The sequence below is a fragment of the Pan troglodytes genome, chromosome 4, assembly GCF_028858775.2.
Source record: "Pan troglodytes isolate AG18354 chromosome 4, NHGRI_mPanTro3-v2.0_pri, whole genome shotgun sequence".
In the NCBI taxonomy this organism is placed as follows: domain Eukaryota; kingdom Metazoa; phylum Chordata; class Mammalia; order Primates; family Hominidae; genus Pan; species Pan troglodytes.
Window position 1 is genome coordinate 996,862 of NC_072402.2, and position 17,623 is coordinate 1,014,484.

At 52.4% G+C, this 17,623-nt stretch overlaps 2 protein-coding genes, 1 long non-coding RNA gene and 1 pseudogene across 6 annotated transcripts in view; 1 reads left to right on the plus strand and 3 right to left on the minus strand.

The window, feature by feature from the left end:
* Window positions 1–310: 310 nt before the first annotated feature.
* Window positions 311–2,468, minus strand: LOC107974587 (uncharacterized). The gene is made up of 3 exons (XR_008547842.2): window positions 2,308–2,468; window positions 1,294–1,593; window positions 311–1,199 (listed from the first exon to the last, which is right to left on the minus strand). It is a non-coding gene; the product is annotated as an uncharacterized LOC107974587 (long non-coding RNA).
* A 62-nt stretch (window positions 2,469–2,530) lies between these two features.
* The window catches only part of PDCD6 (programmed cell death 6), a 41,430-nt gene continuing 26,337 nt past the window's right edge, over window positions 2,531–17,623 (plus strand). Inside the window, exons 1-2 of one of the 4 annotated variants that reach the window (XM_527191.9) lie at window positions 2,531–2,784; window positions 3,717–3,778. In XM_527191.9, the coding sequence (XP_527191.4) occupies window positions 2,588–2,784; window positions 3,717–3,778 (259 nt within the window). In that variant the 5' untranslated portion in view covers window positions 2,531–2,587. The remainder of the gene's footprint in view (window positions 2,785–3,716; window positions 3,779–17,623) is intronic. The other 3 variants (XM_024356513.3, XM_009448737.5, XM_003950491.6) reach the window with 3 other exon arrangements.
* On the minus strand, window positions 14,711–15,612 carry LOC134809948 (uncharacterized; annotated as a pseudogene).
* On the minus strand, window positions 16,228–17,582 carry LOC107974585 (mucin-1). Its single transcript, XM_063811028.1, has one exon. The coding sequence runs from the start codon at window positions 17,331–17,333 to the stop codon at window positions 16,371–16,373; it is 963 nt and encodes a 320-aa protein (XP_063667098.1). The 5' UTR covers window positions 17,334–17,582; the 3' UTR covers window positions 16,228–16,370.

A 17,623-nucleotide genomic window follows, 5' to 3' on the forward strand; every position in this document is an offset into this window, starting at 1 on the left:
GAAGTTCTGGCCTCAAGCGATCCTCCCACCTCAGCCTCCCAAAGTACTGGGATTATAGACATGAGCCACTGCGTCCAGCACTGAGCTGTTTCTTGCTGAGGTTTCCCTGTAAGAACTTCCAAATTGTGTCACAAAATCATAGTTGTTAGTATTTTCAGAGTTCTGGAGAACAAAACAGGAGCCAGTGATGGGAGGGAGAATAAAGATGGACTTCAGAAACTACAGATCAAAGAGCTGTGGAAGATTCTAGAAAGGATTCTTCAACAAGTGATATGAATACTTTGTCAATGAAAAGGCTGAAACTCTGTGAAATACTTGAAGAGATTTATTCTGAGCCAAACAGAGTGGCCACGCCCATGACACAGACCTCAGGAGGTGGCTGGGGTGCAACTTGGTTTTATGCATTTTAGAGGGTCATGAGACATCAATCAAATCTATTCAAGATATACATTGGTTCAGTCCAGAAAGGCAGGACAACTCAAAGTGGGGGCTTCTGGGTTATAGGTAGATTTAAAAATGTTCTGATTGGCAATTAGTTGAGAGTTATTACCAATAGAAAGGAATGTCTGGGTTATAAGAGGTTGTGGAGACCAAAGTTTTATCAGCAGAAGAAGCCTTGGGGTAGCAGGCTTCAGAGAGAGTAGATGGTGTTTCTCATTAGACTTAAGGTCTGTGTTGGCTTTCCCTGAATTCCAAAAGGGAGGAGGGCATAGTCAGCCATGTCCCACCCGCCCCCACTTCATGTCGTGGCCTGAACGGTTTTCAGGTTAATTTGGAGTGCCCTGGCCCAGAGAAGGGGTCCATTCAGATGGGGTGGGGCCTTAGAATTTTATTTTTGGTTTACAACTTTATGAAGAGAACATTAGAAACCACTTGAATTCACATCATGAAAAAAAAATCCACACTGTAAAAAAGGTTTGTAGATTAACACATTAGGTGAATGCCAAAGCCACAGAACAGCTAAATTTCTCTGAGGAATTTGAAAACTCTCAGGTATATGCCTTGTGGACAAGAGAGACAGAAAAATGGGACAGAGGATGAGATAGTTTGGAGAATGGATAGCTGATCAGATCTGTAGCTGTGCCCAGAGTGCTGAATAATGGATTTGCGTCCACAGGGAAGAAAGTCTCAGGTGCCACTGATAAAAGACCACGTCCTTGGCTCTTGGTAGACAACTGGGTGAAAATTCAGAGACAACCCTAGAAGTATGAGGATGAAAAAAGTTAGCATTCATGGAATGAGTGCTGAAAAGCTGAAATAACCCCATGAAATAATGAGAATAATTGTAGTAACCTGAACCGGGGCACAGGACACAGGACCGGGGTGGAAGGCGGCACGAGACTACGCGCGCGGGAAAGACCCAGGGATCACAGTGGCCCAAAGCTGGGCACTTCCCAATTCCGGGATTTGTGCTACAGGCACTCCAGGCTCCACCTTAGAACTGTGTCCAGCAGGAAGGCAGTGCTGTCTTGCGGGAGGCAGGGCTGCACCACCACCGGGGTGTGAAGGGGCCCAGCAGGGAGGCGCCCAGTGTTTCCAGCTGCACGGGGTCGAGGGCCGCGCTGATGCAGAGCGCGGGGGCGCAGGTTAAACCTAAAGGAGGGAAGCTTTTGGGGGCGGAACAGACAACCGAGAATGCTGCACACTGCCCTTCCCACCCGAATTGTGTTTTGACTTTTTTTTTTTTTTTTTTTGAGACGGAATTTTGCACTTGTTGCCCAGGCCTGGAGTGCAATGGCCCGATCTCGGATCACTGCAACCTCCTCCTCCCGGGTTCAAGCAATTCTCCTGCCTCAGCCTCCCGAGTAGCTGGGATTATAGGCGTGCACCATCACGCCCGGTTAATTTTGTATTTTTAGTAGATACGGGGTGTCTCCAAATTGGCCAAGGCTGGTCTCGAACTCCCGACTTCAGGTAATCCACTGGCCTCGGCCTCCCAAAGTGCTGGGATTACAGGCATGAGCCACCGCGCCCGGCCTGCTTTTGCTTTCTTTTTTTTTTTTTTTTGGCAGAGTCTCGCTGTCCACCCCTGTAGTGCAGTGAGCTCGGCTCCCTGCGGCCTTGACCTCCCGGGCTCAGGCGATCCTCCCGCCTCAGTCCACGGAGTAGATGGGACCACAGGAGCCCACCACGCCCGACTACTTTTTGTAATTTTTGTAGGGATGGGGTCTAGCCATGCTGCCCAGGCTGGTCCGAACTGCTGGGCTCAAGAGCTCCGCCCGCCTCCGCCTCCCAAAGGCCAGGGATCACAGGTGTGAGCTACCGCGCCCCGCCCAGAGTTTCCGACTGTTAGCAAATCACATTCACCTCAAAACTATTTATACAAGAACTGAAAGGCAAACTAAGTCCGTGCTCCATCACTTCCTGTCCCAGGTCGCGGGGCCGGACATTTTCTCCAAGCGCCTTCCTGGCACAGCGCGCAGGCGGCCTGCGCCAAAGCTCTCGCTTCCTCCAGGCTCCCAGACCCCGCCCGCCCCGCAGGCGCCAGGGCGTTGCCTGGCAACTTAGCTGCGAGGGGATTGGCTGCGCGGGACCCCGTGACCATCCCGGAGACCACGCATTTCCTGCGCCCCCGGAAGTGGCGATAATGCCAGGCCCTGCCCTCGGCAGAGGCGGAAGCGGAGTCGGCCTGAGAAGTCTCCCGTCGCTGCAGGCGCCTCAGCCCAGCCGCGTGCCTTGGCCCATGGCCGCCTACTCTTACCGCCCCGGCCCTGGGGCCGGCCCTGGGCCTGCTGCAGGCGCGGCGCTGCCGGACCAGAGCTTCCTGTGGAACGTTTTCCAGAGGTGCGGCCTGGCACCGCCCGGGCACCTCCCGCCGCCGCCGCGGCGGCCCCCGACCCCTGTCCCGACTCCCCCGGCCGACCCCGACTTCTGCCCCGACCAACCCCGTTCCCTGCCGGTTCTACCGCGGCCTCTTCCGTCCCCTGTCGGGTCCCCCGCGGCCCCCCCCCCCCCGTCCCATGCCGCCGCCCCCGACCCCTGCCCCGACAGGCGGACACGGCCGCCCCCGTCCCCCGGCGGGTCCCCCGCAGTCTCCACCTTCCCCTGCTCGGTCTCCTGGGGCCGCCCCTGCCTCCTGCCCGGTCCCTGTCCTGTGCGTCGGGCCCTTCCCAAGATGCGGAGTGCGCCACTGCAGACCCGAGGTCGCTGCCACCGGCTCCTGGGCTAGGCCCTTTTTCTCGCCTCAAGAGCCGTCAGGGGGAGGGTCTCCAGGGTGCTTGTTTGGGGAAAGCGGAAACAGACTGCCTGGGCCGCTGTTAAAATGTCAGCAGCCAAGGAAGAAGCAGCGACCTGGCGTCTGCTCGGGCCAGGTGACCTTTATGGCGGCGCCTTCTGTCCCTGGTTGCTTTTCCACTGAATGTCCGAAACTGTAGTGACTGATGGCCAGGGAATGGCTTAGTTATCTGAGGGAATCTCTTCTTGTTTGTGAAAAAGGGAAACTGGTGCAAATGGGAATTCAGACAGGCCAGGAGGGGAAGGAAGGGAAGGATTGAGGTGGGAAAAGAGAGAGAAAGATGATTGTCCTCTTAGGGAAAGACCACACTGGACATCGGCTCCTGGGGCACTTCCTTGATTCCGCTGTACTCAGCGGGACGGGAGAGGCGGAGGTTCCAGGAGGGAGCCTTCCAGAGTCGGTGCAGGGTTGACAGGAGACGTTTGTTTTGCTTTTCCTGAACTTTCGATCGCCAGCTTATTTGGTCTTCTTGATGTTATAGGGTCGATAAAGACAGGAGTGGAGTGATATCAGACACCGAGCTTCAGCAAGCTCTCTCCAACGGTGAGTGGGCCAGTGGGACCTGGGTCTCCGGACCAAGAAGCCGTGAGCCTGCCCTGTTCACAGTGGATAACTTTCTGAAGTTGTTTTTCCAAGGACAAAGGAATCATTAGGACAAATTGTTATTACTGCTTCATGGTGGAGATGCTTCTGGTTTATTTTGTGGCTACCGCTGTTACTGCTTGGAGTGCCTCACCGAGCCAGCTAACAACTGCGTGCGTGAGCACAGGGAAAGGCTTCTTGAGAAATGAAAACTAGATTGTAGGTTTAGGAGGGGAATAGGAAGGTTAGCTCTGTACAGCCGAAAGCCTTTTGGTAAGTTGGAGGTGCTTGAATTTCCTCGCTGACTGCATCTTGGTGACTTCTCTGAAGAGACCTTCGAGGGCACTGGGGGGTGATTGTTGGAGGGCTTGGGGAGCTCAGGCAGCACTTGTGTGGGAACGTGGCTGTTACAGGAACTGCAGAAACTGGGACTGGGTTCCTAGGGAAAGGATTGGGGGTGTTGGAGGCGCTGGCCAGGGGATTATGGGGAGGTGTTCTTATCAGTGTGCGAATACTGGGCGTTCAGGCAGCGGGAAATCCGGGTCCTTGCGTGTTGTGAGCTCCCTGGAGTTACGTTCTTGCCAGTTTCAGCTCAGTTGATCCCCCTCCCCTGCGCTATCATTGGACACATTTTACTTCATTGAAACCTGACTGCCACTTTTTCTGTAATCCCTCAGGGGCAGTCATCTTTTCTGATTCTGTGTATAGTTTGCTTTTCCAGATCCGTGCCATTTAAGCTAGAAAAGGGGTCAGTTTTGAGATGTTGTGAAAATGTTGAAAGGCTTCTCGTTATTAGTGGGAAGTATCTGAAGTTGCCAGAGACTGAACTGGGGCGCGGGGAGCACTCCGGCTGCTAGACACTGCCTCACTGCGCTGGGGGTGGCGGGTGCTGGATTCAGCCTTACTGCCTAATGATTTGTGAGGATTTGTGTTTTCGGAGTAACATGTTTACCTTATATTACGACATCAGTTCCTAATATGTGGCGTGTGGGCCACAGATGCTGGTGTATTATTTCACATGCATTTATATAGATTGTTTTCAGGGAATTCAGAAATGCTGTTATCTCTACACTAGTGATTGTGCTTTCTTGGTTTTTCTCTTTTCATTATTCTTAAATCCTCGTTGTTTTTTTTTTTTTATTTGCATCTCAGTTCGTTTTTACTCGGAAAGTGCAAGACGTGGCTACTAGTAAGAGATGTCAAGAGAACCCGGAATCCAGTAGGCTACAATTTGGCAAATCTCAGCTTAAAACTTCCTAAATGTTGACCACAGTGGATGCAAATGGCTCTGTGTATCACCTGTTCAATATGGTCAGGTGACCACCCAGGTTCACGTGGTTTGTCACCAGGGTGATACGAGCCACACGGAGTGCCCTCCTCAGAGGCCATGTCTCAGAGACGTTTATTTTGAGTGGTTTTCCAGCGAGTGATGCAAGATTTATGATCCATTTTAACAGCTGCTTTTTATGCATTTGCTCAACTTTTTAGATTTTAGGTTTAGTTTTAGGATTTCTGTGAAACTTGCTCAACCAGGAGTGGTGGTCAAATACTGGACCTCATTAGCATGGTCGCCTGCCCACCTTGGCAGGCTCCACTGGAGTGCTTTGGGGCCTGCCTGGATTCCAGTCCTGGCTCTACCAGTTTTGTGTCCTCGCTGTTACTGGGAGGGAGTATTGAGGAAATGCATGCGAGGTGCTTCCGTGATTCCTGGCACGGAGCAAGTGCTCAGTAATTGTCAGCTGTGAGTATTAGTAGTAGCTAATACACTGCTACTATTCTTGGCTAACAAGCCAGCTCAAAGCTTTGATGGTTTTCCATTACCTGATGATGGTGATGATGGTTTCCACTTACTGAACACTCACACGCTGGGCTAGGCACTTAACCCAAATCCAAGGTCAGCATTATTGTTTGGGGGTGGGGGAGACACCTCCTGCTCTGACTTGTGTGTTTGGGTTCCCGTATTTTCACCAGAGGGTGTTAGTCCTGCCCCAGTTCAGCTGGTCCTCAAAGTGTATATAGCTCTTTAACCATCAGCAAGTGTCTATCAGAACATAATCTTGATTTCAGCTGCTACTAAATATCTACCAGGAGACTGCTTGAGAGAATTGCCTGATGGGTGCTGAGTCCACCATTCCTGAGATACTTTGAAATCAGTGTCTGGCTTAACCCAAGCTGTGTATCGGGACCCTCTCACCGTGGTCCCAATGGAGTCACTTTTCTTAGGCGCCCCCCTTTACCTTGGGCTCTGAGCTTCCCTGCCTTTCATCTCTGCGGGATGAAGCCCCACCGCCCTTCAGGATGTAAAGCCCTCTTCTCTAATGTGAGTGCAGGGCCAGGTGCAGTGGCTCACGCCTGACCTCCCAACACTTTGGGAGGCCGAGGCAGGGGGATCCCTTGAGCCCAGGAGTTTGAGACCAGCCTGGGCGACACTGTGAGACCCTGTTGCCTGAATTGCCCTGGGAGATTTCCTCAGCTTGTGCTGGGGGCATGTGGCCCCATGAAGCCCGTAGTCACTGTTCACCCTGAGAGATGCTGGCTTTGGGGCTCACACACCTGCTGCAGGGCAGCCCCAGGAGATGGCCACCCCATTTCTCCTGGAGCTGCGCGTGTTCTCAGAAACTGTGGTGGCTGTTCTGTTTTGTTTGCATCTTATAAACCTTTACCTGATTACATTTTCCTCTTCAATTTAGCTGCTAGAAAACTTGAAGTCAGATTGGTGGCTCACCAGTAATGAGAGTTTAGAGTAGAGGTAAACTTTATGACATAGTCTTAGACTCTTCACTTTCTTCTCAACCAATATGATTCACATTTACTTTATTTTGCTGTACTGTGAGTGTCTCTGTGTTTCCTGAATTCCTTCTGGAATAAGGCAGGTTGTTAGTAAGCACAGGTTTCTGGTCCATCTCATAGCCTCAGGCAGTGGGCGGTGCTGTCCGTGCTCCCTTTCTGGGTTACTTGCAGTAGCTCTGAAGTTGCAGGGCTGCAATTTGAAGCCTGATTTAGTACACCGTGTTTCTGTTGTGTTCTGTGGTGGTTTGCTCCTCACATGTGAGCATTCACCGTGGCCCTGTGTTTTTCCACCACACCTCTGCCTGGTGGCATCCTACTGGATGTCGCAGCTGAGCCACTCTGTTCTGAAGACGCCCTTGTCCTCCACCCCTTTGCTTTGGGCTCTGAGCTGCTTCTGCCTTTCATCTCTGTAGGATGAAGCCCCACCCGCCCTTCAGGATGCCAGCCTTGGCAACATTGTGAGACCCTGTTTCTACAAAAACTAAACAAGTGTAGTGGTGCACGCCTGTATTCCCAGCTACTTGGGAGGCTGAGATGGGAAGATCACTTGAGCCTGGGAGGTTGAGGCTGCATTGAGCTGAGATCAAGCCACGGCACTCCAGCCTGGGAGACAGAGCGAAACCCCATCTCAAAAAAACAAAGCGGATGCGCGCTGCTCCTGCCATTGGGTCATCGCAGCATTTTTCTTTTCTCTGATATGAGCCTTTTTCCTCATCGTGGGGGCTCATGTTTTCGTACTTTCCTCTCACTACTAGATTGTGAGCTGCGTGAAGGAAGGTTCATAGTTGTGTTGTATGTACAGGCACACAAAATTTGTCCTTGGATAAACACATATCCTCTTCCTTCTTCTCTCTGAATTTCTTTATTTTAAGAAAAAAATTAGAGATGGAGTCTCACTGTCTTGCTCAGGCTGGTCTCAAACTCCTAGGCTCAAGTGATCCTCCTGCCTCAGCCTATACTAATATGAATTCCTATACTAATATGATTGAAATTAGTTTGACTTCTATAATAATTGTGCTCCCAGATTGGGCTTCTGTTTTGATAGTAGAACTAAATTATTAGGCTATTTCAAGAAATTAATATATTACTGGTAGAAAAACTGAAGCTACAAAATGGCCTGGTTTCTCACTTCAGTTAAATGTGTGCTTCTGAGTGCTTGTATTCTAGGTGAAACCACACTGAGAAGGTATTTGTGGCCCATACACTGATTCCTTCATGAGACTTGTTTGCACAGGAGAGCTGCTAAAAATTACTGCTCTCAGGGAGGTCTGTGGTGAACAGGTATGAAGAAGAAGACTGTTCTCTGCCCTTCTTTTTGCAATAAAATGTTCCAAACTATCTTGAGTTTGATCCCTTTTCGGGTGTTTTTTTTTCTTTTTTTTAAACATTCACATATTTCTTGAAATTATAAGAAATTAACTTTGTGCTTCTGAAGTAGGTTTGCCTTAATATAACACTGATGTATTTGTAAGGGGCATTTTTAAAGCTGTACTTTAAAAAATAATAATTCTTACATTCGTTTGAAGGTTTTTTTATGTGTGTTTTTGAGACAGAGGCTTGCTCTATCGCCCAGGCTGGAGTGCAGTGGCGCGATCTTGGCTCACTACAACCTCCGCCTCTGGGGTTCAAGCGATTCTCCTGCCTCAGCCTCCTGAGTAGCTGGGACTACAGGCGCCCACCACCACGCCCAGCTAATTTTTTGTATTTTTTTTTTTTTTTTTGAGGCAGAGTCTCTGTCGCCTAGGCTGGAGTGCGGTGGTGCTATCTTGGCTCACTGCAAGCTCCGCCTCCTGGGTTCATGCCATTCTCCTGCCTCAGCCTCCCGAGTAGCTGGGACTACAGGCACCCGCCACCATGCCTGGCTAATTTTTTGTCTTTTTAGTAGAGACAGGGTTTCACCGTGTTAGCCAGGATGGTCTCGATCTTCTGATCTCATGATCCACCCGCCTCAGCCTCCCAAAGTGCTGGGATTACAGGCGTGAGCCACCACGCCCAGCAATTTTTTGTATTTTTAGTACAGACAGGGTTTCACCATGTTAGCTAGGATGGTCTCGATCTCCTGACCTCTTGATCTGCCCACCTCAGCCTCCCAAAGTGCTGGGATTACGGGCGTGAGCCAGGGGGCCAACATGGTGAAACCCCATCTCTACTAAAAATACAAAATTAGCTGGGAATGGTGGTGCACGCCTGTAATCCCAGCTACTCGGGAGGCTGAGGCGTGAGAATCACTTGAACCTGGGAGGCAGAGGTTGCAGTGAGCTGAGATCGCGCCACTGCACTCCAGCCTGGGGGACAGTGAGACTCCATCTCAAAAAAAAAAAAAAAAAAAAGAATGGACTAACCCTTGTTTCGGTGTTAAAAAATCCAAGCCAGACAAATCTAAACTTTAATCTCACACCCAGTTCCTAGATTGGTCCCTTCTGCAGCTCAGGTTCGGCCTAAGCCTCAGGGTTCCTTACTTGGTGGGCACCACCTGCTCCCTTCCCCACCTTTGTTCCTCTTTTTCCTCTGCTGGCTCCTCCGGGGTTGGGTGTGTTCAGAGGCGGAGACAGGCTAAAGGTCTTTGGCTTTTAGATTCTGTTGATGGGTGAGTTCCAGATACTAGCTTTCTCTTGTAGGATATTTCATTTATTTATCTATTAAAAATATTTATTTAGAACACACCATTCATGTGCCAGACCCTGTTCCAGGCACTGGGGATAGGGTGATAAATGAGATAAACAAAAACACCTGCTCACGTTAAGCTCCTGTTCTAGGGAAGACAGAAAGAAAGAAAATACACGTGTCCTTAGTACATTAGAAGATTCCAAGTACTGTAGAGAAAAATAAAGCAGGCTGGACTCGGCTCATGCTTGTAATCCCAGCACTTTGGGAGGCTGAGGTGGGAAGATTCCTTGAGCTCAGGAATTTGAGACCAGCCTGGGCAACATGGCAGATCCTGTCTCTCCCAAAAAAAAAAAAAAAAATTTAGCTGGGTGTGGTGGCGTGCATGTGTAGTCCCAGCCACTGGGGAGGCTGAGGAGGGAGAATTGCTTCAGCCCAGGAGGTGAAGGTTGCAGTAAACCAAGATCGTGCCATTGCATTCCAGCCTGGGTGACAGAGCCAGACCCTGTCTCAAATCAAACAAAAGGAAAGAAAGAAAATGAAAAAAAGAAAGAGATGGGGCAAGCAGGGGAGAGGGCTGGGGACACAGGGGAGGGTGCTGGGGATGCAGGGGAGGGTGCTGGGGACACAGGAGGGTGCTGGGGACACAGGGGAGGGGCTGGGGACATGGGAGGGGCTAGGGATGCAAGCTTTCTTGAGTTCCCACAGTTCTCTGCCCCTCTCCTGTCTCACGGGGCGTGGGCCACCTGTGGCTTGCGGTTGTTTCGCGCCAAGCTAATATCTTATTCTTCCCAACAGAGAGGCCCGTTGAGGCTTCTATGTCCTCCATGGGGAACAGCATTGGCCTAAACCTGCAGACACCATTGCAAAGGGAAGTCAGCTCAGGCAAACCCGCTGGTGAAGAAGAATTCCAGTGTGGGGACACAGAGACTGACATTTCTTGCCATGGGTGATTTAATTTTGGGCCTCAGTTTTTCATTCCCCCTGTAAGAGTATGACACAGCCACATCCTTGCCAGGGCCCGAGGGAGGGTGGATGGACTTATAGGTGTTGCTCGTGGCTGGGTGACTTGCTTCTGCCAACAAGATTTTCACAGACACGGCACAAGCAGAAGCCTGGAATGTGTGGCACTGCCAGGCCTGCCCTCTTAGGCTGTTGATTTTCCCCACGAGATGTGCGTGCCCCAGGGAACGGCGGCTCTGGCTGTGGGATGAGAGGCGTGTGGAGCAGGCATGGTTCCCACCCTCAGCCTGGAGTCAAGGCCAGACTAGATCAGCCTAAGCCCAGCCACGCCACGGGTGCAGCAGTGAAGAGCAAATGCCAACTGTCCATGACAGTGACTTTCAAAGGGGCGTGTCATGTGCCTCATCCCAGCAACAGGGAAGGCATTTCTCTATCAGTCAGTCAGTAAATGATTATTGACAATGTGTGGGAAGGTGGAGTGATTTAAGTAGATTTGGCCTTCATTCTCATGGAGCTTCCTTTCTAGAGGGGAAGGCAGATGATGGATGAATAAATATAAATGATTCTAATAGGTTGGTGCAGCAGTCATTAAAAGTAATGGCAAAAAAAAAAAAAAAAAAAACGGGGAGGAGCCAGTGCTGCAGTTCATTAATAGTAATGGCAAAAACCGTGATGACTTGTGCACCAACCTAACCCAGTAATCACGGGTGTGCAAAATGTGGCGATGGGCAAGTTCTGAGTGCTAGGAGAGCATCTAGCTTCTCGGAGTCAGGAGACGGGGGTTGGCAACCTAACCAAGGTTAAGTCCAAGGGAGGGGGGTGGGCAGGGAGCAATATTTCAGTGGAGACTCCAAGGACGAATGGTATTTAGAGAGTAAACCCCGATAGAGAGGGTTCGTGTCTGGCACAGAGAAGAGCCTGTGCAAAAGCCAGCGGGGCGAGAGGACACCATGTGTTCATCCACCTGAGGGGCGACCAGCAGGCTGGAGCTCAGCGGGTTGAGAGGAGGATGCAGAGCCCGGGAAAGGCACCCTAGGCAGAGGGCACAGCAGGGCAAAGGCCTGGAGTCAGGCCTGAGCCTGTGTGGTTTGAGGAACGGACAGAGGCCTGTCCGTCAGGAAGGGAACGGCACAGGGGAGAGACCTTAGGCCAGAGCAGAGGGCAGGGCAGAGGGCAGGGCTGTGCTGGGCACTGTGGGCTGTGGATGGTGCTGGCATTTAAGAGGGGAGACCATAGACCAGGGCAGAGGGCAGGGCTGTGCCGGGCACTGTGAGCTGTGGATGGTGCTGGAATTTAAGAGGGGAGACCATAGACCGGAGTAGAGGGCAGGGCTGTGCTGGGCACTGTGGGCTGTGGATGGGAGCTGGCATTTAAGAGGGGAGACCATAAGCCAGGGCAGAGGGGTGGGGAGGGCTGGGCCAGGCACCAGAGTGGCGACCACAGGCCAGGGCAGAGGGCAGGGCTGTGAGGGCACTGTAGGCTGTGGATGGGAGCTGGCATTTAAGAGGGGAGTCCATAGACCAGGGCAGAGGGCAGGGCCGTGCTGGGCACTTTGGGCTGTGGATGGGAGCTGGCATTTAAGAGGGGAGACCATAGACCAGGGTAGAGGGCAGGGCCGTGCTGGGCACTTTGGGCTGTGGATGGGAGCTGGCATTTATGCTCAGGTGATGGGAATATGTTAAAAGATTTTAAGGAGGGGAGTAACAGTTGGGATTAATGTGTATTCTGGGAATCTCAACAAAGTAAATTCATAGTTTGAATTTTCATAAGACTTCTGCACAGGCAGAGAGAAATAAGATCGCATCTACAGCTGTGTGGTGATTTTCTTTAAAAATACTACTAAGTTTTTAAACGTGATTTCAAATGATGTGTTTCTGTTTCACATTGGACATAAGTAGATTGCAAGGCTAATGGAAAGTAGAAAAGTTAACTCATGAACATAAAAGAGACATCGATTTGAAAACAAAACATTTATTCATTTACTTCTGCTGCAGTTTTCTTGACTGCTGAATTTCGTAAGAAGGGATTGGTCAGGGAGGGTCTTGGGGCTGAAGACCTGGAGAGGAGCTGGTGCTATCGCTGTTCAAATCTGAAGGTGGTGGAGATGGAGCCTTGGGGAGGAGCCAGTGCTGCCTTTTAAGTCTATGAGAGTCGTTGAGCTGGAGGTCCAGGGAAGAGCTGGTGCTGCCACTGATGTCTTAGGTTGTGGAGCTGAAGACAGTGAAGGAGCTGGTTTGGCTGTTCTGTGAGGGTCGTGGAGCTGGAGATCCAGGTGGGAGAGGTGTTCTAGTTTGAGGATCATGCAGATGGAGACCCGTGAGGAGCTGATGTTATTTTAATTGGTGGGTCGTAGAGCTGGAGACCCAGGGAGGAACTGGTGTGGTTCTAGTTTGAGGGTTGTGGAGCTGGAGACACAGGGAGGAGCTGAGGTTCTAGTTTGATGGTTGTGCAGCTGAAGACTCGGGGAGGGGCTGAGGTTCTAGTTTGAGGGCCCTACAGCTGGAGATCCGGAGAGGAGCTGATGTTCTAGATTGAGGGTTGTGCAGCTGGAGAACCAGACAGGAGCTGATGTTATAGATTGAGCATTGTGCAGCTGAAGACTCGGGGATGAGCTGATGTTGTTCGCTTTGAGGGTCTTTCAGCTGAAGACTCGGGGAGGAGCTGATGTTCTAGACTGAGGGTCATGCAGCTGAAGACTTGGGAAGGAGCTGATGTTGTTCGCATTGAGGGTCTTTTAGCTGGATACCCAGGGAGGAGCTGATGTTCCAGATTGAGGGTCGTATAGCTGGAGAACCGGACAGGAGCTGATGTTATAGATTGAGCATCGTGCAGCTGAAGACTCGGGGAGGTGCTGATGTTGTTCGCTTTGAGGGTCTTTCAGCTGGAGACTCAGGGAGGAGCTGATGTTCTAGATTTAGGGTCACGGAACTGGAGACCTGGAGAGAAGCTGATGCTCTAGTTTGAGGATCTTGCAGCTGCAGACCTGGAGAGGAGCTGATGTTCTAGTTTGAGGGCCTTGCAGCTGCAGACCCGGAGAGGAGCTAATGTTCTAGTTTGAAGGTCTTGCTGTTGCAGATCCAGAGAGGAGCTGATGTTCTATATTGAGCGTCATGCAGCTGGAGACTTGGGGAGGAGCTGATGTTGTCCGCGTTGAGGGTCTTTCAGTTGGAGACTCAGGGAGGAGCTGATGTTCTAGATTTAGGGTCATGGAACTAGAGACCTGGAGAGAAGCTGATGTTCTAGTTTGAGGGTCTTGCAGCTGCAGACCCAGGGAGGAGCTGATGTTCTAGTTTGAGGGTCTTACAGCTGCAGACCCGGGGAGGAGCTGATGTTCTAGATTGAGGGTCATGCAGCTGAAGACTCGGGGAGGAGCTGATGTTGTTCACATTGAGGGTCTTTCAGTTGAAGACTCGGGGAGGAGCTGATGCTGTTCACATTGAGGGTCTTTCAGTTGGAGACTCAGGGAGGAGCTGATGTTCTAGATTTAGGGTCATGCAACTGGAGACCTGGAGAGAAGCTGATGCTCTAGTTTGTGGGTCTTGCAGCTGCAGACCCGGAGAGGAGCTGATGTTCTAGATTGAGGGTCATGCAGCTGAAGACTCAGGGAGGTGCTGATGTTCTAGTTTGACGGTCGTGCAGCTGAAGACTTGGGGAGGAGCTCATGTTGTTCACATTGAGGGTCTTTCAGTTGGAGACTCAGGGAGGAGCTGATGTTCTAGATTGAGGGTCATGCAGCTGAAGACTCAGGGAGGAGCTGACGTTCTATTTTGAGGGCCCTACAGCTGGAGACCCGGAGAGGAGTTGATGTTCTAGATTGAGGATCGTGCAGCTGAAGAATCGGAGAGGAGCTGATGTTCTAAATTGAGGGTCATGCAGCTGAAGACTCGGGGAGGAGCTGATGTTGTTCGCTTTGAGGGTCTTTCAGCTGGAGACTCAGGGAGGAGCTGATGTTCTAGATTGAGGGTCATGGAGATGGAGGCCTGGGGAGGAGCTGATGTTGTAGTTTGAGTGTCTTGCAGCTGCAGACCTGGAGAGGAGCTAACGTTCTAGTTTGAAGGTCTTGCAGCTGCAGACCCGGAGAGGAGCTGATGTTCTAGATTGAGGGTCCTGCAGCTGAAGACTCGGGGAGGAGCTGATGTTCTAGTTTGAGGGTCATGCAGCTGAAGAGCCAGGGAGGAGCTCATGTTCTAGCTTGAGGGACCTACAGCTGAAGACTTGGAGAGAAGCTGATGTTCTAGTTTAAGGGTGTTGCAGCTGAAGACTCGGGGTGGAGCTTATGTTGTTTGCATTGAAAGTCTTTCAGCTGGATGTTCAGGGAGGAGCTGATGTTCTAGATTGAGGGTCTTGGAGCTGGAGACCTAGAGAGGAGCTGATGTTCTAATTTGAGTATCTTGCAGCTGCAGGCCTGGAGAGGAGCTGATGTAGTTTGAAGGTCTTGCAGCTGCAGACCGGGAGAGGAGCTGATGTTCTGGATTGAGGATCTTGCAGCTGAAGACTCGGGGAGGAGCTGATGTTCTAAGTTGAGGGTCTTGCAACTGAAGACTTGAGGAGGAGCTGATGTTCTAGCTTGAGGGTCGTTCAGCTGAAGACTCGGGGAGGAGCTGTTCTGGTTTGAGGGTCGCGTAGCTGAATACTCCGGGAGGAGCTGATGTTCCAGTTTGAGGGTCATGCAGCTGGAGATCCGGCGGGAGCTGATGTTCCAGTTTGAGGGCCGGGTAGCTGATGTAACAGTTTGAGGGTCATGCAACTGGAGACCTGTGGCGGGGAGAAGATGTTCCGGTTTGAGGGCCATGCAGTTTGAGACCCAGCGGGAAGCTCATGTTCCGGTATGAGGGCCATGAAGCTAGAGACCTGGTAGGGAGGTGATGTTCCAGGTTGAGGACCGTGCAGCTGGAGACTGGACGGGAGCTGATGTTCCAGTTTGAGGTCCGTGCAGCTGGAGACCCGGGAGGGAGCTGATGTTCCAGTTTCAGGGCCGTGCAGCTGGAGACACCGCGGGGAGCTGATGTTCCAGTTTGAGGGCCGGGGAGCTGATGTACCAGTTTGAGGGCCATACAACTGGAGACCCGGGGGGGAGAAGATATTCCAGTTTCAGGGCCGTGCAGCTGGAGACCCCACGGGAAGCTGATGTTCCAGTATGAGGGCCGTGCAGCTGGAGACCTGGTGGGGAGGTGATGTTCCAGGTTGAGGGCCGTACAGCTGGAGACTGGGGGGTAGCTGATGTTCCAGTTTGAGGGCCGTGCAGCTGGAGACCCGGCGGGGAGCTGATGTTGAAGTTTGAGGGCCGTGCAGCTGGAGACCCGGTAGGGAGTTGATGTTCCAGTTTGAGGGCCGTGCAGGTGTATACCCAAGGTGGAGCTGATGTTCAGTTTGAGGGCTGTGCATCTGGAGATCCGGCGGGGAGCTGATGTTCCAGTTTGAGGGCCATGCACCTGGAGACCCGGGGAGGAATATCAAACTGGAACATCTGCTCCCCACAGTGTCTCCAGCTGCACAGCTCTCAAACTGGAACATCGGTTCCCATCCGGGTCGCCAGCTGCATAGCCCTCAAACTGCAACATCGGCTACCCCCGAGTCTCCAGCTGCAAGACCCTCAGACTGGAACATCAGCTCCCCACCGGGTCTCCAGCTGCACAGCCCTTAACCTGGAACAGTTTGAACCTGGTGGGGGAGCTGATGTTGCAATTGGAGGGCCGTGCAGCTGGAGACCCAGAGGGGAGCAGACGTTCTAGTTTTAGGGCCGTGAAGCTGTAGACTCAGGAGGAAGCTGATGTTCCGGTTTGAGAGCTGTGCAGCTGGAGACCCGGGGGGGAACTGATGCTGCAGTTTGAGGACCATGCAGCTGGATACCCGGCTGGGAGCTGATGTTGCAGTTTGAGGGCTGTGCACCTGGAGCCCTGGGGCGGAGCTGATATTCCAGTTTGAGGGCCATGCAGCTGGAGACCTGACGGGAGCTGATGTTCCAGTTTGAGGGCCATGCAGCTGGAGACCCGGCGGGGAGCTCATATTCCAGTCTGCAGGCCGTGCAGCTGGAGACCTGGTGGGGAGCTGATGTTCCAGTTTGAGGGCCGTGCAGCTGGAGACCCGGCAGGGAGCTGATGTTCCAGTTTGAGGGCCCTGCAGCTGGAGACCCATGGGGATCTGATGTTCCAGTTTGAGGTTGGTGCAGCTGGCGACCCGGGTGGGAGCTGATGTTCTAGTTTGAGGGCCGTGCAGCTGGCGACCCGGGGGCGAGCTGATGTTCTAGTTTGAAGGCCGTGCATTTGGAAACCCTGGGGTGAGCTGAATTTCCAGTTTGAGAGATGTGCAGATGGAGACCCAGTGGGGGAGCTGATGTTCCAGTTTGAGGGCCCGGAAGCTTATGTTCCAGTTTGAGGGCCCAGGAGCTGATGTTCCAGTTTAAGGCCGTGCAGCTGGAGAGCCTGCGGGGATCTGATATTCTACTTTGAGGGCTGTGCAGCTTGAGACCCGGCGGGTAGCTGATGTTCCAGTTTGAGGGCCGTGCAGCTGGAGACCCGGGTGGGAGCTGATGTTCTAGTTTTAGGGCCATGCAGCTGGAGACCTGGGGAGTGGGGGGAGCTGATGGTGCAGTTTGAGGGCCATGCAGCTGAGGACCCAGTGGGGAGCTGATGTTCTCCTTTGAGGGCTGTGCAGCTGGAGACCCGGGGGGAGTTGATGTTCCAGTTTGAGGGCCGTGCAGCTGGAGACCCAGGTGGGAGCTGATGTTCCGGTTTGAGGGTGGTGCAGCTGGCGACCTGGGCGGGAGCTGATGTTCTAGTTTGAGGACTGTGCAGCTGGAGACCCAGCGGGGAGCTGATGTTGAGGGCCATGCAGCTGGAGACCCATGGGGGAGCTGATGTTCTGTTTTGAGAGCCGTGCAGCTGGAGATCCGGGGGTGAGCTGATGTTCCCGTTTGAGGGCTGTGCAGCTGGAGGCCTAGCGAGGAGCTAATGTTCCTGTTTGAGGTCCTTGCAGCTGGAGACCTGGGGAGGAGCTGATGTTCTTGTTTGAGGGCCTTCCAGCCAGAGACCCGGGAATGTGCTGATGTTCCCATTTGAGAGCTGTGCAGCTGGAGACCCGTGGGGGAGCTGATGTTCCCTTTAGAGGACCGTGCCACTGGAGAGCCTGCGGGGATCTGATGTTCCAGTTTCAGGGCCATGCATCTTGAGACTCGGGGAGGTACTGATGTTCCCGTTGGAGAGCCGTGCAGCTGGAGACCTGGGGAGGAGCTGATGTTCCCGTTTGAGGGCCGTGCAGGTGGAGACCTGGGGAGGAGCTGATGTTATTCTAGTTTGTGTGTTGTGCAGCTGCAGATCCAGGGATGAGATGGTCCTGCGGTTCAAATATGAGGGTCCCGGAGCTGGAGTCTACGTGAGGAGCCAATGCTGCCTCTGATGTGTCTTAGGTTGTGGGGAGCAGTGTTCTAGTTTGTGGGTCGTGGAGCTGGAG

Bases quoted from the DNA above. Each gene is read 5' to 3' on its own strand.
- LOC107974585 (XM_063811028.1), bottom strand. From the start codon at position 17,333: ATGGCCCTGAAACTGGAACATCAGATCCCCGCAGGCTCTCCAGTGGCA.